Here is a 25,779-nt window from a genome sequence, read left to right on the forward strand (position 1 = left end):
AGAAAAAATTGTTATGAAGAACCTAGGGGTAAGACAGGAATAAAGACACAGACCTACTAGAGAATGGACTTGAGGATATGGGGAGGGGGAAGGGTAAGCTGTGACAAAGTGAGAGAGAGGCATGGACATATATACACTACCAAACGTAAGGTAGATAGCTAGTGGGAAGCAGCCGCATAGCACAGGGAGATCAGCTCGGTGCTTTGTGACCACCTGGAGGGGTGGGATAGGGAGGGTGGGAGGGAGGTGACACAAGAGGGAAGAGATATGGGAACATATGTATATGTATAACTGATTCACTTTGTTATAAAGCAGAAACTAACACACCATTGTAAAGCAATTATACCCCAATAAAGATGTTAAAAAAAAAAAAGGACATACAGATGGCCAAGAAGTACATGAAAAGCTGCTCAACTTCACTAATTCTTAGAGAAATGCAAATCAAAACTACAATGAGGTATCACCGCACACCAGTTAGAATGGGCATCAGAAAATCTACAAACAACAAATGCTGGAGAGGGTGTGGAGAAAAGGGAACCCTCATGCAATGTTGGTGTGAATGTAAATTGATACAGCCACTATGGAGAACAGTATGGAGTTCCTTAAAAACTAAAAGGAGAATTATCATATGACCCAGCAATCCCACTACTGGGCATATACCCAGAGAAAACCATAATTCGAAAAGACACATGTAGGGGCTTCTTTGGTGGCACAGTGGGTAAGAATCCGCCTGCCAGTGCAGGAGACACGGGTTCAAGCCCTGGTCTTGGAAGATCCCACATGCCACGGAGCAACTAAGGCTGTGCGCCACAACTACTGAGCCTGCACTCTAGAGCCCGCGAGCCACAACTACTGAAACCCACATGCCTAGAGCCCGTGCTCCGCAACAAGAGAAGCCACTGCAATGGGAAGTCCATGCACCACAACAAAGAGTAGCTCCCACTCGCCGCAACTAGAGAAAGCCCGTGAGCAGCAACAAAGACCCAATGCAGCCAAAAATAAATAAATAAAAATTAAAAAAAAAGACACGTGCACCCCAATGTTCATTGCAGCAGTATTTACAATAGCCAGGACATGGAAGCAACCTAAATGCCCATCAATAGACGAATGTATAAAGAAGATGTGGTACATATATAAAATGCAATATTACTCAGCCATAAAAAAGAACAAAATTGGGTTATTTGTAGAAACGTGGATGGATCTAGAGACTGTCATACAGAGTGAAGTAAGTCAGAAAGAGAGAAACAAATATCGTATATTAACGCATGTATGTGGAACCTAGAAAAATGGTATAGATGAACTGGTTTGCAGGGCAGAAATTGAGACACAGATGTAGAGAACAAATGTATGGACACCAAGGGGGGGAAGTGGGGGTGGGGTGGGGTGGTGGGATGAATTGGGAGATTGGGATTGACATATATACACTAATGTATAAAATGGATAAGTAATAAGAACCTGCTGTATAAAAAAATAAATTAAATAAACTTCAAAAAAAATGAAGCAGAGTCCTATAGCTATTAAAACAATTTAATTGTTCAAAACCTAAAGAAAATCCTAGGTCTGGATGTTTTCACTAGTGATTTCTTCCAAACATTTAAGAGAGAAGCAACACTAAATCTTACACTAATTCTTCTAGGTAACAGAAACCAGGGTAACATTTTCTAATCATTTTACAAGACCAGTATAACCTTAATAACCAAAACCTGACAACAGAAGAAAGCAAAATTACAGACCATCTCTCTATGAAGACAGATACAAAATCCCTAAGCTAAATGTTGAATCCAGCAACATATTAAAAAATAGAGCCCCTCCAAGTGGGGTTTATTCTGGGGTAGTTAACATGTTAAAATCAATCATCATAATTCAGTATTTTGAGAGAAAAAAAGGGAGAAATATCATATGATCATCTCCTAAATGTACAAACATCACTTGACAAGTCTTAACACCCAATCATAACTTTTCTTAAAAAAAAACCTCTCAGCAAACTAAGAAGAGAACTTATTTAATTTGATTGATATCTACAAAAACCTAAAGCAATGGTCATACTTAATGTTTCTTCTGACTTCACTTATGAAACCAGGATGCCTGCAATAGAATTGGTAATAATTCTCTTCAGCACACTGAAGGTCCTAGCCAAAGCAATGAGTAAAGTAAAAGAAATAAAAGGAATAAGAATAGGAAACAAAATTCTACTTATAGATGACATGATAGAAAATACACGAAAAATCTAAAAGACTATTAAACTATTAGAATTAAAAAGTGAAGTAGTGGGACTTCCCTGGTGGTCCAGTCGGTAAGACTCCGAGTTCCCAATGCAGGAGGCCCAGGTTTGATCCCTTGTCAGGGAACTAGATCATACATGCATGCTGCAACTAGGAAGCCCACATACTGCAACTAAACATGCCACAACGAAGATCCCACGTGCTGCAACTAAGACCTGGTGCAGCCAAAATAAATAAATAAATAAACAAACAAATAAATATTTTAAAAAAGTGAAGCGGCAAAAACACTGAAAACAAGGGGAACATGAAAAATCATCAGCAACCAACAGAAAGCAAATTTTTTAAATATTATCATTTAAAATAGCATCCAAAAAAACATTAAATTCCTAGGAATAAATGTAACATGTACAAGACCTCTACGCTCAAAACTATAAAATACTGTCAAATAAAATTACCCCAATAGAGCGATACAACATGTTCGTAAATTGAAGCCCTTGGTATTGTCAAGATGTCATTTCTTCCTAAATTATTATCAATATTCAATGAATCTCATTCAAAGTCTCAGCAGGGTTGGGGTTTGTTGTTGTTTTTTTGTTGTTGCTGTTGTTGTTATTTTAATAGAAATTTGCAAACAGGTTGTAAAAGTTGTATGAAAATGCAAAGGCCCAAGAATAGCAAAGGCAATTCTGCACAAAACACCACCTGATATCAACACTGAAGCTTTGGTAATTAAAATAATGTGGTAATCACACATGGATAGACAAATAGGATAATGGAGCAGAAAAGGCAGTCCAGACACAGACATGCACAGCCACCAGGATGGCTAAAACAAAACAGACAGAAAATGCCAAGTGTTGGTGAGGACATGGAGCACCTGGAATTCTGGAATTCTCATACTCACTTGGTGGAACTATCACCTTCTTTGGAAAATGACGTGGTACTAGTTACCAAAATTTAACATCTGTATATCTTATGCCCAGCGATGCCACTGTAAGGTATAAACACAACAGAAATGCATACATATGTTCCCCAAAACACATACACGATTGCTCACAACAGCACTGCCCATAATAGCCCCAAACTGGAAACAACCCAAATGCCCAACAATAATAAAATGAATAAATAAACGAACAATCCATCACTACATGCAGCAACAGATAAATCCCATAACGCTCAACTAAAGACACAAAAGAATCTACAGTGTGTGATTCCATCCAGATAAAGTTCAAAAACAGGCAAAGCAAGTCTATTATGTGAGAAACAGGGACAGTGGTTACCCTCAGGTAGCTGGGGGTCTCTAGAGGGCAGTTCATGTGCTGTTTCTAGACCTGGACACAGGTGTGTTTTGGTTGTGGAAATTCATCAAGCTCTAAACTTAGGATATGTGCTCATGCCTGTAGTAAGTTCTATTTTGACAAAAAGTTAAAACAAATAATGAGGCAGACATCAGAGGCACATATATGTTGATGTTATAGTGACAAAAGCTCTTAATGGTTGCAGGCACACAATATTAAATGTGAACAGATTCACTGCCTTTCTAGCACCTCCTGCAGAAGCCCCTGCACTTGCCCACTTGTGACCATGGCTTCAGATGGGCTGACCAGGAGAAAGGACAGAAAGGACAGGAGCAGAAGGAGCAGGACACATACTGAGAGACTTTTATGCTGGAAAGAGTGAAAATGATTGGTGTGGAGGGAAATGTGGAAAAAGTCCAGAAAGGCAGGGGAGCAAAAAAAGACCAGAGCTCAGGGGATAGAGGGGGAAGAGAGGAAGGAGTGGGCTGGGAGCCACAGCAACCACCTTGAGTCACATCCTGGTGTTTATTTGAAGATAAGAATGGTCCACGGGCCCCTGGAGCCCATTCAGGTTGGACTGACAGGGAACAGTACCCTCATATTGTGAAGTTAAAAAGAACTACAGGAGGAGGAGTCAAGATGGTGGTGTGGCAAGATGCAGAGATAGCGTCTCCCCACAACTAGGGCGCCTGCTGGCCACTGGTGGGGGACTCTGACACCCAAGGAGACGGGAGGAACCCCAGAGTGAACCAGTAGGACGTAGGGGGAATGAGGGGGGAGGAGAAGTGAAGGCCAGACAAGATCGGAGCCCCTGAGGCCAGGGAGATCAGGAGAGGCATGTGGGAGGGACTCTCCAGGAAGAGTGGGGAGAGGAACAGAGGGTGACTGCCTGGCCCACTTGGGCCAGGGAGCCTGCTGAACTCCCAAGTCGCTTTCCCTCCCTCCAAAGCCCCATCCAGGCTCCATGGGTCCTGGGGGCATAGGAGGGAGGCCAGGGAGATCAGGAGAGGCAAGTGGGAGGGGCCTTCCCAGACCCCAGACCGGAGGAGCAAGAGAGGAGAGGAGGGCAGTTTGCCCCACCCACTCGAGCCCAAGAAGCCTTCTGGGCTCCCAGGTGAGGTTCCCTGCCCTCTGAGACCAGGGTGGGGGGCATGCCTGGGCCCCTTCTTTTCCTTGAGCCTAAGCCCCACCCCTCACAGACCCCAGGGCCTTTTCTAGCCCTGTGGGTCCTGAGCACTGGCCCCACCCACTGCCCAAACCTCACCCTTGTTTAGGCCCTGTTCTCCACAGCCAAGGCCTCCCCCTCCCCCCTTTTTTTTTCTTTTCCCTCCTCCTCTTTTTTACTGTTGTGGTACTGATGTACCTTCTGGTTGTTGATTCATCTATAGTTTTACTTTCACATTCTTTCTAACATATCTGTTAGTTTCCTAGTCTAATTTTATTTTTTACTTTGTTATTGTTCTCTCTCTTTTTTTTTTTTTGCCACCCCACATGGGAGCTCCGAGTCTGAACCACTGGACTAACAGAGAACCTCAGACCCCAGGGAATATTCATCAGAGTGAGGTTTCACAGAGTTCCTCATCTCAGCACCAAGACCCAGCTCTACCCAATAGCCTACAAACTCCAGTGTTGGAAGCCTCAGGCCAAACAACCAGTAAAACAGGAACACAATCCCACTCATTAAAAAAAAAATGAGATGGCAAAAAAATATGTCACAGATGAAGGAGCAAGGTAAAAACCTACAAGACCAAATAAACGAAGAGGAAAGAGGCAATCTACCTGAAAAAGAATTCAGAGTAATGATAGTAAAGATGATCCAGAATCTCGGAAATAGAATGGAAGCACGGGTTGAGAATATACAAGAAATGTTTAACAAAGATCTAGAAGAACTAAAGAAAAAACAAACAGAGATGAACAACACAATAACTGAAATGAAAAAGACACTAGAAGGAATCAGTAACAGAATAACGGAGGCAGAAGAATGAATAAGTGAGCTGGAAGACAAAATGGTGGAAATAACTGCTGAGGAGCAGAATAAAGAAAAAAGAATGAAAAGAATTGAAGACAATCTCAGAGACCTCTGGGACAACACTAAACACACCAACATTCGAATTATAGGGGTCCCAGAAGAAGAAGAGAAAAAGAAAGGGTCTGAGAAAATATCTTAAGAGATTATAGTAGAAAACTTCCCTAACATGGGAAAGGAAATAGTCAGCCAAATCCAGGAAGCACAGAGAGTCCGATAAAGGATAAACCCTAGAAAAACACAACAAGACACATATTAATCAAACTAACAAAAATTAAATTCAAAGAAAAAATATTAAAAGCAGCAAGGGAAAAACAAAAAATAACATACAAAGGAATCCCCATAAGGTTCTCAGCTGATTTTTCAGTGGAAACTCTGTAGGCCAGAAGGGAGTGTCAGGATATGTGATGGATAAGTGTCAGGATAAGTGATGAAAGAGAAAAACCTATAACCAACATTACTCTACCCAGCAAGGATCTCATTCACGTTCGATGGAGAAGTCAAAAGCTTTTCAAACAAAAGCTAAGAGAATTCAGCAACACCAAACCACCTTTACAACAAATGCTAAAGAAACTTCTCTAAGCGGGAGACACAAGACAAGAAAAAGACCCACAAAAGCAAACCCAAAACAATTAAGAAAGTGGTAATAGGAACATACATATCGGTAATAACCTTGAATGTAAATGGATTAAATGCCCCAACCAAAAGACACAGACTGGCTGAAAGGATACAAAAACAAGACCCATATATATGCTGTCTACAAGAGACCCACTGCAGACCTAGGGACACCTACAGACTGAAAGTGAAGGGATGGAAAAAGATATTCCGTGCAAATGGAAATCAAAAGACAGCTGGAGTAGCAATATTCATATCAGATAAAATAGACTTTAAAAGAAAGAATGTTACAAGAGACAAGGAAGGACACTACATAATGATCAAAGGATCAATCCAAGAAGAAGATAATGGACAACCACGAAGAAATGGACAAATTCTGGAAAGGTACAGTTTTCCAAGACTGAACTGGAAGAATTAGAAAATATAAACAGACCTATCACAAGTAATGAAATTGAAACCTTAATTAAAAATCTTCCAACAAACAAAACCCCAGGACCAGAAGGCTTCACAGGCAAATTCTATCAAACATTTAGAGAAGAGCTAACACTGATCCTTCTCAAACTCCTCCAAAAAATTGCAGAGGGAGAAACACTCCCAAATTCATGCTAAAAGGCCACCATCACCCTGATACCAAAAACAGAAAAAAATATCACAAAAAAGAAAATTATAGATCAATATCACTGATGAACATAGATGCAAAAATCCTGAACAAAATGCTAGTAAACAGAATCCAACAGCATATTAAAAAAATCATACACCATTATCAAGTGGGCTTTATCCAAGGGATGCAAGGATTCTTCAATATACGCAAATCAATCAATGTGATACACCATATTAACAAATTGAAGAAGAAAAATTATATGATCATCTCAATAGATGCAGAAAAAGCTTTTGACAAAATTCAACACCCATTATGATAAAAACTCTGCAGAAAGTGGGCATACAGAGAACCTACCTCAACATAGTAAAGGGCATATATGACAAACCCACAGCAAACATCATTCTCAATGGTGAAAAACTGAAAGCATTTCCTCTAAGATCAGGAAAAAGAAAAGGTTGCCCACTCTCACTGCTATTATTCAACATAGTTTTGGAAGTTTTAGCCACAGCAATCAGAGAAGAAAAAGAAATAAAAGGAATCCAAATCAGAAAAGAAGAAGTAAAACTGTCACTGTTTGCAGATGACATGATACTACACATAGAGAATCCTAAAGATGCCACCAGAAAACTACTAGAGCTAATCAATGAATTTGGTAAGGTTGCAGGATACAAAATTAATGCACAGAAATCTCTGGCATTCCTATACACCAACAATGAAAAATCACAAAGAGAAATGAAAGAAACACTCCCATTTACCATTGCAACAAAAAGAATAAAATGCCTAGGAATAAACCTGCCTGAGGCAAAAGACTTGTACTCAGAAAACTATAAAGCACTGATGAAAGAAATCAAAGATGACATAACAGATGGAGAAATATACCATGTTCTTGGATTGGAAGAATCAACACTGTGAAAAAGACTCTACTAGCCAAAGCAATTTACAGATTCAATGCAATCCCTATCAAACTACCAATGGCATTCTTCACAGAATTAGAACAAAAAACTTACAATTCGTATGGAAACACAAAAGACCCCAAAGAGCCAAAGCAATCTTGAGAAAGAAAAACGGAGTTGGAGGAATCAGGCTCCCAGACTTCAAATTATACCACAAAGCTACAGTAATCAAGATGGTATGGTACTGGCACAAAAACAGAAATATAGATCAATGGTACAAGATGGAATGCCCAGAGATAAACCCACACACATATGGTCACCTAATTTATGACAAAGGAGGCAAGAATATACAATGGAGAAAAGACAATCTCTTCAATAAGTGGTTCTGGGAAAACTGGACAGCTAGATGTAAAAGAATAAAATTAGAACACTACCTAACACCATACACAAAAATAAACTCCTAATGGATTAAAGACTTAAAGGTAAGACCAGACACTATAAAACTTTTAGAGGAAATATAGGAAAAACACTCTTTGACATAAATCACAGCAAGATCTTTTTTGACCCACCTCCTAGAGTAACAGAAATAAAACCAAAAATAAACAAAAGGGACTTAATTAAGCTTAAAAGCTTTTGCACAGCAAAAGAAACCATAAACAAGACAAAAAGACCTCCCTCAGAATGGGAGAAAATATTTGCAAATGAAACAACAGACAAAGGATTAATCTCTAAAATATACAAACAGCTCATGGAGCTCAATTTAAAAAAAACAAACAATCCAGTTAAAAAATGGTTGGAAGACCTAAATAGACATTTCACCAAGGAGGACATACAGATGGCCAAGAGGCACATGAAAAGATGCTCAGCATCACTAATAATTAGAGAAATGCAAATCAAAACTACAATGAGGTATCACCTCACACCGGTCAGAATGGCCATTATCAAAAAAGCTAGAAACAATAAATGCTGGAAAGGGTGTGGTAAAAAGGGAACCCTCCTACACTGTTGTTGGGAATGTAAATTGCTACAACCACTATGGAGAACAGTATGGAGGTTCCTTAAAAAAGTAAAAATAGAACTACCATATGACCCAGCAATCCCACTATTGGGCATATACCCTGAGAAAACCATAATTCAAAGAGACATGCACCACAATGTTCATTGCAGCACTATTTACAATAGCCAGGACATGGAACCAACCTAAATGTCCATCGACAGATGAATGGATAAAGATGTGGCACATATATACAATGGAGTATTACTCAGACATAAAAAGAAATGAAATTGAGTTATTTGTACTGAGGTGGGTGGACCCAGAGTCTGTCATACAGAGTGAAGTAAGTCAGAAGAGAAAAACAAATACCATATGCTAATGCATATATATGGAATCTAAAAAAAAAAAAGGTATGGATCAACCTATTGCAGGGCAGGAATAAAGAGGTGGACATAGAGAATGGACTTGATGACATGGGGTGGGAGGGCGAAGCTGGGGTGAAGTGAGAGTAGCATCAACATATATACACTACCGAATGTAAAATAGTTGGCTGGTGGGAAGCAGCAGCATAGCACAGGGAGATCGGCTCGGTGCTTTGTGATGACCCAGAGGGGTGGGACAGGGAGGATGGGAGGGAGGCTCAAGAGGGAGGGGATATGGGGACATGTGTATGCATATGGCTGATTCAGTTTGTTGTGCAACAGACACTAACACGGTATTGTGAAGCAATTATACTCCAATAAAGATGTATTAAAAACAGAACAAAAGAAAACAAAAAACTACAGAATACCTCACATTATTTTATTTCTATAAGTATTTAAATGTATGTACTTGTTGAAGCACAGAAAAAGGTCTGCAGAATGCAAACTAAACTGGTCAAATAATTACATCTAGGGCTCGGGATTGGATAGGGTAGTGAGGTGGGGGGTACAAGAGAGACTTTTTTTTGAGGAGTGGGATGGTAGGATAATTTTAAGAAGCATAGTTTGCTTGTATAATAATAATTTTTAAAAAATAAAAGAAGGACTGCCTGCTAAGACGCCTGGAAGGGGGGCCCTGTGGGAAGGTGGGGACCTTCAGAAAGAAGAAAGTGGTGTGTTCTAGGTAGGAAACGAGCTTTTCTCAATAATCCTAAGAGAGGCCCTAGAGACCAACTGAGTCGGCCCTCAGAGGATTCTGGCTAGAGGATCTGGAACCTTCCCACAGCCAGCCCTGGGGGCTCAGAGTCCCTGCCCCCATGGGGGCAGGACAGGTACACCGGGGTTCACGCATTGCTCCCCCACTTCTCCCCACTCCCTCACCCACCCCAATCTAACCTGCATTCCCTACCCTCTCCTGCCTGAGTTCTTCACCCTCCCCGCCCCGTGCCCCAACCCCTTCCTCCTCTTTTCTACACCCACTTCCAGCAGTGAAGGGCCAGTGTCCAGGGTAACAGAAATCGATGCTCACAGACCCTCCACAACCCAGCCCCTGACGGAGCTCCTGGATCCCGAGGGGTAGGGGCAAGAGGAGAGGGAGCACCCTCAGGGAGCAAACAGGCATGGGGCAGCCTGAGGCACTGCCCTGACCTCCTAGAAATTAAGCCCAAGTCCTGCCTTGACGGGCGGAGGGGGGCGGCCGGGGTATCACTCCTGGGCAGCTGCTCCTGGCCTTCCTCAGAGGCAGCGCCCTGTCCTCTCAGAGCTCCCCTCCCCGCCACACACACAGAAAGCGCTAAGACCACTCCCCCTCCCTGCAGGGTACTGTGAGGCCCACAGTCACAGCTAATAAATATGCTGCTCCTGGGCACAGCTGACCCTTCAGCAAGTACTTGGGCCAACATGGTCTGCCTCTATCCCCACCTGTGTGACAGTCAGTGCCAAGGATGGGGGTGACACCCAGGGGTAAAGTCACTGTCCAGTCCTTCTGTGGGTGGCACAGCCCATTCTCTGCTCTGCCTCCAGGTCACCTACTGCCGCCACCCATCCAGGGGCACATATAGTCTCATCTCTGCATTTTACTTTTTTTCTTTTAATTTATTTATTTTTGGCTGCGCTGGGACTTCATTGCTGCGTGCAGGCCCCCTCCAGTTGCAGTGAGTGGGGGCCACTCCTCACCACGCTGCGAGGTGGCAGTGGTGGTGGCGGTGGCAGTCCCCACCCCACCCCCACAGCATGGGCTACAGGTGCACGGGCCTCAGCAGTTGCAGTACGCGGGCCCAGCAGCTGTGGCTTATGGGCTCCAGAGCGCAGGCTCAGTAGCCCTGATGCGGGGGCCAAGCCTCCACAGCTCGCGGGATCCTCCCCTACCAGGGCACGAACCTGCATCCCCCTGCACAGGCTGGCGGACTCCCAACCACTGCGCCACCAGGGAAGCCCCACTGGACCCATTGTGACATCAATTTGGGTCAAAACTCCATTTTCCCCTGACTCCATGAGCTCACATTCTGAGCACAGTCATACTTAGCATCCCCAGGGATTAGAGTTAGCACAGAGCCAGTGTCCAATAATACTCTAAATGGCTGCCCTTTCCCCACTGCACAGCTACTCTTGTAGATGTTTGCATGTTCTCTTGGGAATCATCTCTGCATTTTAAAAGTACATTCTTCACAATGCACCATGAAGGCGTGTGCGCTTCTAATGGGGGAGCTGGCCCATCCTCCACACCATCCTTTGCTTTCTGGACTTTTCCTTAGACCCCCCCTTCCCCTCGGAGCCTTAGCCTCCGGTGCTTTGAATTTCTTCCTGTGCTAGCTTGTGAGTGGGCCACACAGGCTATTTCTAAGGAAATGACCAGACAACAGGCCACCTCAAGCCTAACAGTGTCATGAAAATCATGACCTCGTAGGGAAGGCAGCTTAGCCGCATTCATCCTATTTCTAAAGCCAGGACTAAACAAAAATGTAAAATAACATTGGATCAGGGCAGAAGAAGTCTTTGGTGGATCAGGAAGGAAACCCCAGGGCCACCCAAGAGAAAAGGGCTTTACCATGCTGCCTGCTGACAATCTACAAGGCAGCAGAGGGAATCCCAAGTTCAAGGGCTCCCAGAGGAGCCAGGAGTTGCTCTTTCTCCATCTTTGAGCAGAAGGTTCGCTGGGGGATCCTGGCACTAAAGGAACCAAGAGACTAAGCAGAAATGACATTCTTTTCTGCAGAGGAGGCAACAAAAGGAAAGGGCTGGGCTTGCTTACTAAGTACCCTCTCCCCACCCCCAAAATAATGATCTGTGTCTGACTCTCACCTCCTGAGGACCACAGACCACTTTCCTTAGGGATAAATGAACAGACATTACGAGATGCCTAGGGTGTGCCAAGCACTTCCACATACACTTGTCTCAGAATATCCTCAAAACAAACCCCCGAGGTACATAATGTTTTCCCATTTTACACACAAGGAGATGGAGAGTTTAAAGAATCAGGTCACTTGCCCAAGCTCACAGAGCCGGTGGGCAGCCACAGTTGGCATTCACTGCCAAGTCCACCTGTATTAAACCCAGACTCCCCTCCCCTACACTGTGCAGCATCCTGGCACCTGTGGGGGAGGTGCTCTTCCCTCTCAGCCCTGCCCTGGAAGCCACAGGCAGAGGAATGGGCACAGGGGTCAGACCTGCCCAGTAGGGCTCTCTCTCCTGAGACCCTGAACCTCAGGCAGAATGACACGCCAAAAAACAGTTGGTGCAGACACATCCAAGCGAGCTCTAGCTCCCCGGGGGACTGCCCCTCCGTTCCTGCTGCCTAGATTCCCGGAACTGCCCCGCATCCTGTCCTTTCCCAGCCTCCTTCCTCAGCATGCATTTCGTTTCTGTGAACCCCCTATTCATCTCCTTTGCCCATTCTTCCACTAAAATATTTGATTTTTCCTTATTCTTTTGCAAAAGCACTTTATATCTCATGAATATTAACCATGTGCTTGTTATATACGCTAAGTTTTCAGTTTGCCATTTATCTTTAAACTTTAAGGTGGAATTTTCTTTCTAGACAGAAAGTTTAAGCTTTTAAGCTTAAATCATTTAAGAAAACATTTATTCTATAGAAGAGTTTTTCAACATTGGCACCACTGACAGTTGGGTGGGATAATTCTTTATGTTGGGGGCTCTCCAGTACATTGTAGAATGTTTAGCAGCATCCCTGGCCTATACCCACTAGATGCCAGTAGCACCCCACCCCTCAAGTTGAGACAAATCAAAAATGTCTCCAAACATTGCCAAAGTCCCCACAAAGCAAAATCATCCCTGGTTGAGAACTGCTGCTTTATGGTTTCTGACTTCAGTACCGAGCTTATAAAGTCTATTTCTACCTATAATTTTAAAAAGTGACCTGTTGTATTTTTGTCTTGCCTTCCATGGTTTTATTTTTCACATTTAAATCTTCAATCCATGTGGAATATACTTTGGCATAAGAAGAGAGCTAAGAAACAAAATATTATGACTGCATTGAACTTACCCCTGGGAAGAGGCGGTCCCACCATGTGAGTAGCTCTTGATATGCGAGACATTTAATAATCCCAATGTACAAAGTTACACGACACCTCACGGAGTGAAGAGTTGCACCTGTCATCCAACGGCTGGCATAGAGTTGGCCAAGATGGGATCTTCCCACAGCTTCAGGGAGTCGCTACTGGGTCTAAACCAGATGTGCTCAATAAATTTTGGGTGAGTGGGAATGTGCTTGCTAGTTGCTATTTTACACTTTGCATAATCAACAACACCTTCTGAAACCAACAACACACCACTCTATTCTGGAGCCATCTGGAAAATTCTCAGTGATCTTCTGTTTTAGTAGAAAAAACAACAGAGTGAAAGGCTAACTTTGTATTTCATTGCCCTTGGTTTGAACTTTTGTGTACTTTCTAATAAATTTTTTTAATATTAATTATCATTTTTAAAAATTCCATTAGATTTCTACAGAATTTAATGAATATAGTGGGCTCCCTCTAGTGGTCACAAGAAAATCTCCAATTCCCAAAGGTCAATGCATAACCTCTTGTAAGAGTCTGTAATTTACATTCAGACTTCAATGCAAATTTTTGTGAACGTCCCCTTGCCAAAAAGTTACATTAAGATTGGGAAAAAAGTTTATATATCAGTGCTAATAACTTCCTAATATGCAAATAGACATATGATAGCTAGAAAACACAAAAACTTATCTGAAAGCAACTAATTTTGTTCTTCATGGTTTTTTTCCTTACAGTTCACTGAGAATGGCATGTGTATAAGTGGTTTAATTTGTGTATCTAAGCATGTTAATGTCTTCTTAATAAATATTCTGTATTTAAACAAACAAAATTAACAAAACGTCTTGAGCGCCCTCAAGACGTTTATTTACAGGACACAGTACATTTTACAATTAATAGGTTCAGAGTGGCTAGATGATGCCTTAAGAGAAGACTTCTAATTATTTTCTTCCATTCATCAGTGGGTCTACAAATTGGTTCATAAGGCCACTGTCCAAAACTATGCTTATCATCTTCCCTTCTAAATCCCTCTTTGGGGATTTCCTGTTTCTGTTCAGGATATCACCTTCCCACGGGCTTCCAGCTTTGGGCACCTCTGTCCCCTCCCGTGCCCATCCATCCTGTTTGTGAGTTTTGTCCACCACATGGCCCAGTGCCTCTCACAGCTGTTCCCTGCCATCAATTCTCATGGCCCTCATTCAAGTTCTCATGACCTCTCCTCCAGGGCAGTCATTCAGCAAATATTTACCACCCTTTCTCCACATGCCCAGCACTGTTCTAGGTTCAGGGGACGCATCGGGGAACAAGACAAGATTGTCCGCATCCAGAGCACCCTCTCAGTGGGCTTCTCTGCTGAAGCAAACTTGTGATCCAGTCCATCCTCCATGCTGTTTCTAGAGTCCTCCTCTTAAAGCTGAACTCTACTCACATACCTTTCAACTGTGTCCCATGGAATGAAGCTCACATCCCTCCATAATCAAGACCCACCCTCACCTCTCATTAACACCTTCCAACCTAACAGAGCTCCCTGATGCTCCCAGAGCTCCCCTCTGCCTCTGCTCAGTATGCCAGGTCTTGTGGAATGTGTCCCCCATCCCAGCTGGCTAAGATGTCAACCAGTCTTCAAAACCCTGCCCAACTGTCATCTTCCCCCACCCAGGCCTCCTTGATCTGAGGTGATCTCTCCCTCCTTTCAATTTCTGTGGGACATTTTTCTTAGGATTGTTCCCATTCTCAATATATTATGGTTCCTGTATGTGTGCCATCATCCTCTAACAACTGGGTCCGCAATTCCTCTAACAATCTTAGTCAATATCACCCACAGGACAAGCACAAAATAGGGTAGAGAGAGATGAATGTATGAACGAATGAATGAATTCTCCAGAGAATTCTGGCAAAAAAAAAAAAAAATCAGACACAAATTATCTTCTTCAACTTTGTACAGTCTGACATAATGGGATAAACTGCCATTAAACTACTTAGTTTTACCATGAACACAAGTCAACTAGGATTTAACACATTAAAAAAAGTATCATTTTAAAAAATTCTACAAATAAGAAATAACTCAAAGTAGGATAACCATTTTTTGCTTCAATGTAGTAAGAAAGCACCCCCCACCCCCTCCCCGCTGCCTTAAGCAAATTCCTAAACCTACAAATACAGTAAACAGGCTGAATAGAGTAACTGACCATTTCTGTTCCACTCTGCAACATTTGCCATAAACTGTCAATGAAATGTATCAGGTTCTGTATCATTTCTGCATTGTACTTCATGTCCTCCTAAGCAGAGTTTCACTCCTCTGCTCAAACTCCCAAACATTTTCACAGAGCAGCGAATTTCTAACTCTGATAAATCTGTTTATTAATTTCTGGAAAGTCACCCTACACTGCAAGCACAGTCCCTATCATTTGGAAACCACACGCCATGTCTCTGGGATATTATGCAAGAACACAAAAAGGCACAAAAAGGAAACGAAAAGTATTACTGTTTTTCTGAAAAGATCCTAATACTCTCCAGGGCAGGTTGAGCCCAGTTAGAAACCAGTGCAAACTGTGCAAAGGGGCAGAGCCCCAGGTTTTGCATGATGAGGCCTTCCGGATGCCGTTAGTGGCTGACAAGAGTTCACAGGCCACACGTTTTCTTTTCCTTTCCGGTTCCCTCACTTCTGGGCTCTGTCACCAGCATTTTCTCACCCACATCCCAGAAGAACGTGCCAAGGAAGTCTGTCAGGCCTTTGTTCCTTCCCTCCAGGATATTCCCAGCCAACCGCCAACTCTGAATCGCCTCGTCCCTACCTCTCTGGCAGCCCTGGCAACAATCAGGAAGGTAAGAGGCTGCACACAGTGAGTCTGGACTGGCCTGGGGGCAAGGGATCTCGGTTCCTGGTAACCACTAACTCACTTTCAGGAAGCAGTGCCAGGCCCTGCTACAAACTCTCTACAAGCACATTCAATCCTCGCACGATTCTATGAGGTAGGTAGTATTAGAAACCCCACTTCACAGATGAAAAACTGAGGCACCGGGAGGATAAGTTCGAGGTCATGGAGTTGGTAAGGGACAAAGAATTTGTTTTTTAATTTATTTTTGGCTGCATTGGGTCTTCATTGCTGCATGTGGGCTTTCTCTACTTGCAGCGAGCGGGGGCTACTCTTCGTTTCGGTGTGCGGGCTTCTCATTGTAGTGGCTTCTCTTGTTGCGGAGCATGGGCTCTAGGCACACAGGCTTGAGTAGCTGTGGCACACAGGCTCAGTAGTTGTGGCGCATGGGCTTAGTTGCTCCGCGGCATGTGGGATCTTCCCAGGCCAGGGATCGAACCTGTGTCCCCTGTATTGGCAAGCGGATTCCCAACCACTGCGCCACCAAGGAAGTCTGGGACAAAGAATTTGAATCAGGCAGTCTGGGTCCAAAATTCAAGTGCTTAATCACTGAGCTGCACTGTCTGTTGGACCAGCTCAACAGAGGGAAGAGACTTATGTGCTTGAAGTGGAGGCAAGCCTCTGGTCAAACTCAGGGTCTGTCCATAGTCCCCACTTAGGACCACCTGGACATGTCTAGCCAGCTGCCCCCAGAGCTGGACTGAAGTGGTCATCTATTATTTATGTCTGCCCAGCTGCATCCCTTTTCTCTTTTTCTGGGAATAGCACCCTACTTTTTCTTGAGGTAACCACCCTTCCCCACTCTCAGCCTACATGATTCTGGTAGTGTCAACCCTCCCCCACAACGGCCTCCCCCCAGGTCCAAGACTAGTCACATGACCCAGACCTGGCCAATCAATGTGTCCCATCCTCCAGGAACAGCAATTAGTACAAGGAGAGGCATCTGCCCCAAGCCAGGCCAATCAGGGTCAATGCTGGGACTTCTTTCTTTAATCACAGTAAAATACAGACAAAATTTAAATATCATTTTAACCATTTAAAAGTGCACAATTTCACGGCATTTAGTACCTTCACAATGTTGTATAACTATTGCCACTATCCATTTTCCAGAACTTTTCCATCTTTCCAAACAGAAACTCTGTACCCAGCAACAATAACTCTCTGTATTAGTCTGCTTGGCCTGCCAAAACTAAGTACCATAGTTCGGGTGGCTTAAACAACAGAAATCTATTTTCTTACAATTCTGGAGGTTATAAGTCAGATATCAAGGTGTCAGCAGGGTTGGTTTCTTCTGAGGCCTCTCTCCCTGGCTTCATGTCATCTTCCCTCTGTGTGTGTCTGTGTCTTAATCTCTTCTTATAAGGACACCAGTCATAGTGGATGAGGGCCCACCCTAATGGCCTCACTTTACCTTATTTACCTCTTTAAAGACCCTGTCTCAAATACAGTCACATTCTGAGGTACTAGGTGGGGGTTAAGACTTCCACATCTGAATTTGGAAGGGGATACAATTCAGCCCATAACACTCCCTATTCCCCAATGCTGACACCTTTGAGAAAGGGGAGTGCTCTATCTGCTGGGGTTGATGAGAAGGTCTGATACACTGCTGGGACTGTTGGTGGCCACTTTCCCACCCCAAGGAGACAGTGTCTGAAAATGACTCAGGGAAGAGCTGAGAGGCGGAGAGAGACCCCTGAGCCCAGACATACCTGAAACTGGCTGCACCTCTGACCTCTCTATTCCAGTTGTGTAAGCTAATAAGTTTCCTTTTCGTTTGTTTATTTTATTAATGTAATTAAAAGAGTTAGTTAAGGTAAGGAGCTTTTACACCAGAATGGCCCATATCTCCAGGATGTGCAGGATGTGCCCACTCGGTGGCTGTTTAAGCATCAGAGTCAAATGCAAACCTCTCAGGCTCCAGGGTGCTGGCCCCGACCCATCCCTTGGGATGCTCAAATGTTCACAGCACAATGGGGACTGGGTCGTGCCAGAGTCTCCCACAGAGCAGACTTCGGGGCCACCCCCTGCAACATTCCAGAATTGCTGCTCTGGTGGTGGCGCCCCAAACAGACTGAGGGCTCCTATCCTTTCAGCCCAGTGACCCAAAGCCCTGCAGCAGTGCCTGGCTCATGACGGGCTTCAGTACAGAACATGAGGAAGGCAGGGAACCGGGCAAGACAACAGTCCTCCTTCCCTCCAACAGTTCCCTGAAGGACAGTCTGTAAGAACACAGGATGGGAAACAATTCAAACGTCCTTGGGGTGTGGACTGGCCAGGTACCTCACAGGACAGCCCAACAGGATTTTGTCTTTTAACCCAAAACAAGGTAACACCTGCTCTCTGATACATGGAATGATTCAGACCATCTCAGAGGGAAACTGCAAACCGAGAAAGCAACACCGGGACAACAACATATACCATTTGTGTAAAACCAGGAGGGGAGCTTCTCACTGAAATGTATCTAAATGACCTCAAAAACCTCAAAAAACTGTCCTACACCATAACCACCAGCCACACGTGGCAATTTAAATTAAGATTAAACAAAAATTTTTTTTATTGAAGTATAGTTGATTTACTATGTTGTGCCAATCTCTGCTGTAGAGCAAAGTGACACAGTTATACACATGCATACACTCATTTTTATATTCTTTTCCATTATGGTTTATCACAGGATATTGAATATAGTTCCCCGTGCTACACATTAGGACCTTGCCGCTTATCCATTCTAAATTAAACAAAAATTTTAAATTCAGTTTGTCAGTTGCACTAGCCATGTTTCAGGGGCTTGGTAGCCCCACATGGCTAGTAGTGGCTGCTCGATTAGCAGAGAGATAGAATATTTCCATCATCACAGAAAGTTCTATTGGAAAGGGCTGCTCAGAAGGACATCAGCAAATGGGTAAAGGGCCCCTGGAAAGAGGAGCAGGAGAACCGGGGGAGAGGAGGGGAGGGGAATTAGTTTTCACATGTAATCTTTTGTAGTACTTGAATCTTTCATCACATATTATTTCCTATTCAAAAATAAACATTTTAAAACTTTAAACACATTTTAAAACAATAAGTACATAAGTAACATAAGAAGACGTTGGAATCCCCAGGTACATGGGTAAGCCACATGAATCTACAGCCCTGAGTTCTCCGCTGAAGGAAGAGAAGTCTCTTTTGAGGCAGGTGTATGAGGAAGAGCCGCATGAGGGGGCTCCCAGGTGGCAGCCCCACACACCTGATTCAGACCTGGTGGTGTAGGAAGTTCCTATGTCCCCCACATTTTGATTATCTCAGCAACCTTATAATTAGGGTGATTAACGGTCCCATTTATTTTAGTTTCCTAAGGCTGCCACAACAAATGACCACAAACTAGGTGACTTAACATGACAGAAACCTAGTGTCTCACAATTCTGGAGGCCAGAAGTCCAAAACCAAGGTGTTGGCAGGGCTGGTTCCTTCTGAAAGCTCTTAAGGAGAATCCCTTCCACACCCCTGTCCAGCTTCTGTGGCTGCCGGCAATCCCGGGTGTTCTTAGGTTTGTAGATGCATCACTCTGGCCTCTGCCTCCGTCTTCCCATGGCCTTCTCCTCTGGGTGTTTCTGTGTCTCAAATCTCTTACCTCTTGACTCTTATAAGGACACTCATCATTGGATTTAGGGCCTACCCTAAACCCTGGATGATCTCATCTCAATATCCTCAATTATCCTCAATTATGTCTGCAAAGACCCTATTTCCACATAAGGCCACATTTACAAATACCAGGGGTTAGGACTGGGACATATCTTTTGGGAGGGGGGGGACACAATTCAACTCACTATACCGTTTTATAGACAAGAAGTTCAAGGTTCAAGGGCCTCTCACTTGCCTGAGGTCACAGGGCTAGTTCAGAGCACAGCTCTGCCAGTCCTCCCACCACTGACTCCAGCAAGAGAAGAATCTTGACCTTCCAGCCCGAAGCCTGCCCCTCCCTTCAGCCTCAGAGCTCCCCGAGCACCCACTTCACAATGGGTAACACACACAGAAGAGCCGCCCCCTTCTCTGGCCTCGCTTATCTGTCTTGCTGCATCCTAGGATCTGACAAAAGATTACACTGTCCTCTGGGCCGTGGGAAGGAACTGGGCTAGGGGGATCTGCGGGTATCTTAGATGAGATGGGGTATCTCAAATGAGGGTGGTCTGCATGTCCAGACTCCAAAAGTCTGCAGGGCAGATCAGAGCCAGGGAGAAAGGGAATGAGGTAAGGCTTCTGGTATTGGAGAAAAAGCCCTCTGTGCTTTTTATGGCAGAGGAGAATGTGCCAGCCTATGGGGTTTTGCACTGATAAAGGGCTCTAGTCTAAAGTGCTCAAGTGAGTTCTCCAGCTCAAGGTGACAGGAGAGAAAGAGCAGATGTGGACATGGGTGTGCACTGGGGCCTGGCAGAGGCTGCGGTGCTACACCCCCTGGGCCACGCTGACCATACCTGCCAGGACAGCCTGATCACAGCCACAAGCCCCTCGGACAATGACAGCACAGCACTGACTGCTGGGCACCCCCAGAGTCTCAGTGGAACTGAGGATTCTGACCAGGCTTTTGGCCTCCATGGTCATCCCAGAGGCCTTCTTGACACCTCTCCTGGTGAGTCAAGAGACCTCGAGGGAAGACAAACACAAGACTATCTCCAGGTCCTGGGCTTTGTATTTCCTCCATGACATCAAAAAGCCTACAGAGCCCACTCCAGTATTGGTATCATTTATTAACACAAACAGTAAGTGGCTGACCAAGATCTGGACCTGGTCTGGATTTATTCAGGAGCTCCATGTCCCCTCACTGCCACCTCCTCCCTCTCCATCTATCATCTGTATTGGTGGTTTTCAAACTTTCAGTCAGCAACCCACAGCAGGGAACCCGTTTCACACTGCCATTTACAAATATAAATGGCTGACACAAATACTTCACTCCAGTATTTTTTATTCCAGTCTCTGCTAGTTCAAAATTTCAGAATGCTGGCTGCAACCCACATAACTGATTTCATGTCTCATAAATGTGTTGTGACTCCCAGGTTTGTTTGTTTGTTTGGCCGCGCCACTTGGCTTGTGGGATCTTAGTTCCCCAACCAGGGATTGAACCCGGGGCTTTGGCAGTGAGACTGTACAGTCCTAACCACTGGACTGCCAGGGAATTCCCAGTGACTCCCAGTTTAAAAAACCCTCATCTACATAACTCACATGAATTTACAACCATTCAATACTCAGAAAGAAAGAGCAGGGGAGGAGCAAGAAGAATTGTTTTACACATTTTGCAGATCAGCCAAAAATTCATTGGTGGAACTGATTTTTTTCCCCCCACTGAATTGCAATTTCTGACTTCCTGATCTGCTCATGACATCATTACTTATCATGTCCTTTTCCCTCCTATTAAAACCTCAGAGTTCCTATGAAAGGCTAGCTCAAGCTCGACTGTAAAATCCTCTTCCACTGGGCCCCCAGAGACTGAATTTTCACACCATGGGTCCATCTTTGCACAAATCTCAGGGCATCTCCCAATCTGGAGATGTTAATCATCAATAAGCTTGGTTTCTGGACCAGGTGAAGTGGTTTCGGAAATGCCAGACAACTTGGCTAATGGAAGGCATGACAGCAAGGAACAGGGCCCCTGGGTTCAGCTCCCATGTTCTCTCACCTTGTCCGGCATGGTGGGTCATCTGGGAATTGTTACAATTTTCCACTCATTCACTGATATTACATACTGTTCTATGAGAGGATAATTCTAACCCTGAAAACACTGGGGCTGAGACTATACCCCTAAATTCTCAGTCATAATACATGCAAAGCTCCAATGAGGACAACTAGAAGATCGATATGAATCAGGATTTGAGCCACATGGATTAGGAACCAACAAATCCTCAATTCTAGTCACAGCCGTCCTGGTCTACACCATCAAAACCCAAGACACATGATTATTTGAACAAATCAGACCACGTTTCCTGCTCCTTTCCTCTACCTCCACCAAAGAAATGAAAACCAAGAAAAACTATATTTGCCAGATTATTCCTCTACCCACCACCCCTCATGTTCGAAAGAGAGCTAGGGTCACAATGTTAACACTGTTCGGATGGCTCATGTCTGTTTCTCCATCTTTAAAAGGGGATGGCTGCTACTTTCCTAGCATCTAAGCCTTTATTGTAAGTCATCTTGAAGAGTTTCTTAGCTCCTCCACCAATACCACCATCCCCATCAAACCAAGTCAGTTAATTTTGCCAGAATCTTTAATGACACACCTACCAGGGAAGATGATGTAGGAAGAAAGGCCCCAGGACAGTCCACAAGGTACCACAGACAGCCTGAAACCCACGGTGATTCTCTTGACCATGGCCTTGGCAGTTTCGGGTAGACAGGAGAGAGAAGACCAGGCCTATGGAAGTCAGGCGCCAGCAACAATCGAACATCCACTTACCTGGGGGACAGACACAGTCCGTCGGTGCTTCTCGAACTGTCCGGAGCTTGACTGGTCCCTCCATCTTCTGAACCAGGAAGAAAAGGGGGGAAAAAATAAGGATGAGTTTTGGAGCGGAGAGGGGTAGAAGCGGAAAAACAGCAAAAACCAACATATATGAAAGATCTACAGTGGTGGTGTTGGTGCTTTCAAGAACAGTTTTTAAAAGGTCATTAAATTCTACAGGCAGTTTTAGAATGGGAGGAGAAACAGAAATAAACATTAAGCAATTACTTGGGAGTCCCTGAATAGAAGACGACAGGTTTATGCTTTGTTAACAACATTTTCAAATACAAATCCAGGAATGACAAAGGGACCCGGTAGTCCCTGGTGTGAAGATAGGAGGGCAGAGCAGAGGGAGGCCAGGTAGGGCCAATCAAAACTTGCTCTTGAACATCTTTCCCTGCTCCGGAGACCACCCCTATCCAACCCCAGGGAGCCCAAGAGGCCCCTTGGCTACAGCCCCTCCAAGCCCACTGGCTTCAGACCCAATGGCCCAGGGCTAATCCACCCTGATGACATTTTCCTTTCTTCTTACCAGTGGGGATCCTAGGCCTAGAAAATTTAGTTCAGTACAATTTAACAAGAATCTCTACACATGCCCAGCCCTGTGCTAGATTTGGGTGAAGGGAAAAGAACTACCACAAAAATGTAGTCAAAAGTCACAGCTCTGCTATTATGACAACTCACAGTACAGCCCTGGCATAATCATCACCTTATGTGACACTTGGGTAACCTCTGAGGCCTGAATTATTGTCCCTGCCTCACAGACAGGGGATACAAACTTGGAAAAAATAAGAAATTAATCCCCAATCCCAAATCTAGGTTTAGGGGAGTGAAGCAATTGGCCCATAATCCCCAAACTAGCCAAGACTTGAGTCCTGACAAGAATATACAAAGTATTAACCTTTCTCTAGGAAAAAACAAAACAAAAACAAAAAAATCTTCCTAAAAGCAAAACAAAGCAAATCTCAAATGTGTTAACTTGAGTTAAAAATGCATACTACCGGGGCTTCCCTGGTGGCGTGGTGGTTGGGAGTCCGCCTGTCAATGCAGGGGACACGGGTTCGTGCCTCGGTCTGGGAGGATCCCACATGCCGCGGAGCGGCTGGGCCCGTGAGCCATGGCCGCTGAGCCTGCGCGTCCGGAGCCTGTGCTCCACGGCGGGAGAGGCCACGGCAGTGAGAGGCCCACGTACCACAAAAAAAAAAAAAAAAATGCATACTACCACTAAAAGGGTTACTTAAGGTTCAAACCTAAAAATGTAATTTTTCTCAATAAAAAACATAGTAAAAATGCAAATACAAATACCTGGAAAATAGCACAGCAAACAAACAAAAATGTAATTTTTAAATCACTGTTTTAGAGGAGGTGAGAAGGCACTCCCAGTCTTGAGCCCTTGATCACCAAGCCTGGAATTTTCACATAAGGGGCTGAACAGGGAATTCCCTGAAGATCCAGTGGTTATAACGGACTCCACGCCGAGGGCCTGGGTTCAATCGCTGGGCAGGGAACTAGGATCCCAGAAGCCGTGTGGCACGACCATGAATGAATGAATGAATAAATAAATAAATAAGAAAATAAATAAATAAATAAGAATGGGCTGAACAGCCCAGGACCAGGAGCCTGAAATAAAAAATGTAACCAGGGGAGGCTCTGGCCCCTGCAAAGTACTTCCAAGTTCCACCTCCACTCCAATCTGCCAGCCTTGCCCTCACTTTCCAGATGGGCCACAGAGGCTGATACTGACAAGAGATAGAGTTAAGGCCAAGGTTTTAGACAACTGGAAGATGTATGATTTTGAACCCTGTGGTGGAGGTGTTTGTGAAAGCAGTACCACAACAGAACTTTTCTATCCTCCCCACACCTCTTAAACCACCCCCCAAGGCCTCGGCTTGTCCCAGAAATCAGAACCTGGCTAGGCCTCTTGGCCCTGGGCTCTCAGCTCCTGTCCAGACCCACACCTGCCACTCACTCCTGCTTAAGCCTGGGGCACTCTTCCCTAGAACTGCCCACCGGGCCCAGAGCCACCCTGCAAGCAGTGCGGGCCGGCCCTGAGCCTCCAGAGGTTCCCGCCTCCGCCCCCGCGGCTGCCACAGGCTCCTACCAGGTGGGTGAGACCACAGCAGCAGCAGATACCACCTCCACCCCCACCCGACCCCAGGCCATGTGCACTGGAGTCTGGAGCATCCCAGCCATGCCCATCCTCACTGTACTGGAACGCTGCAGTAGGTGCCTGCGATGCAGGTGTGAGCAGGACCTCAGAACTCACTTTTCCCCCATTATACTTGCAGGTACTATTACAGAGTTCAAAATTCACTTGGAAAAAGAATCCAGCCTTCTAGTTTAAGCCAGTCAATTTGTATGAGAAGCTCTCAGCTGTTTTTATCATTTCTAGAAAGACTAGAAGCTACGCTAATTTCCTTTTTTAAAAAAAATGACAAAAGCATTTAATGCTAAAAAACAAGTGCTTTCAACAAGTGCTATCACATCTGGGCAGCTCCCCTAAGGGGAAGGGGGCTTTATCAAATACTGATAGGAAACACAATTACTTTTAAGCTACTCTTATCTTCAAACAAAAACTAAACAGAAAACTATTCAAGAAAGGAAAAAACGTATTGTTAATGCTAGTAGATGGGATCATAAATAACTGATTGAGTTTTTGTTTCGTTATTTATTCTAACTCCTTTTATGCATTTGTTTTTCTGGATTAGATAGTGAATCTGCAAAGTTTTATCTTAGTCCTCTATCCTCCCCCCCACCCCCCCAACCCCCACCCCCAACTCTGGAGTTGAAACATCCCTACTAGGAACACAAAGTGAAATGTCTGTATTAGAAACCCAGTCCCGCGAACTTTATTTCCATGCCTTTTTTTTTTTTTAATTCTAAGAAAACATTCTTTTGTGTCCTGGTTTGTAAAAATGATTCAAAAGTCTCAACTTTTTACATTCAATTATCTGGCAGCACCCCTAGCATCTGCAAACAATATGGTCCTGGTTTTACATATGCAAACAAGTCCTGACTCCAAAAGTAAATAAAGAATGAGTTTCTGAGAAATGACCGGAGACTTTGGGAGTGTTCCCTCCAGAAGTACTGAGAAGGAGAACTTGGAGTTGGTGGGGCAAGAGCTGAGAGAAAACTAATCAGAGAAAATCATGGTTTCCAAAAAAGCATTACATGGTCAGATGATAAATTTATCAATGATCTGTTGAAGCATTAGTCTCAAACTCTTCACCAGATATTTGATCACATCCCTGAACAGCTGTATTTTGATGAAATATAGATTAATATACAAAAAAGGATGTAATGTTTTATTTCTGCAAAATGCTACAGATAAAGCCACAAAGACATTCCTATCCTTTGAC

At 44.2% G+C, this 25,779-nt stretch overlaps 1 protein-coding gene across 1 annotated transcript in view; it reads right to left on the bottom strand.

The window, feature by feature from the left end:
• Window positions 1-25,779, bottom strand: part of COL23A1 (collagen type XXIII alpha 1 chain) — a 354,126-nt gene that overhangs the window by 301,686 nt on the left and 26,661 nt on the right. The window contains exon 2 of the mRNA XM_060144375.1: window positions 22,376-22,442. Coding sequence (XP_060000358.1) covers window positions 22,376-22,442 — 67 coding nt within the window. The remainder of the gene's footprint in view (window positions 1-22,375; window positions 22,443-25,779) is intronic.

This window comes from Lagenorhynchus albirostris, chromosome 3 (assembly GCF_949774975.1).
Source record: "Lagenorhynchus albirostris chromosome 3, mLagAlb1.1, whole genome shotgun sequence".
Lineage (NCBI taxonomy): Eukaryota > Metazoa > Chordata > Mammalia > Artiodactyla > Delphinidae > Lagenorhynchus > Lagenorhynchus albirostris.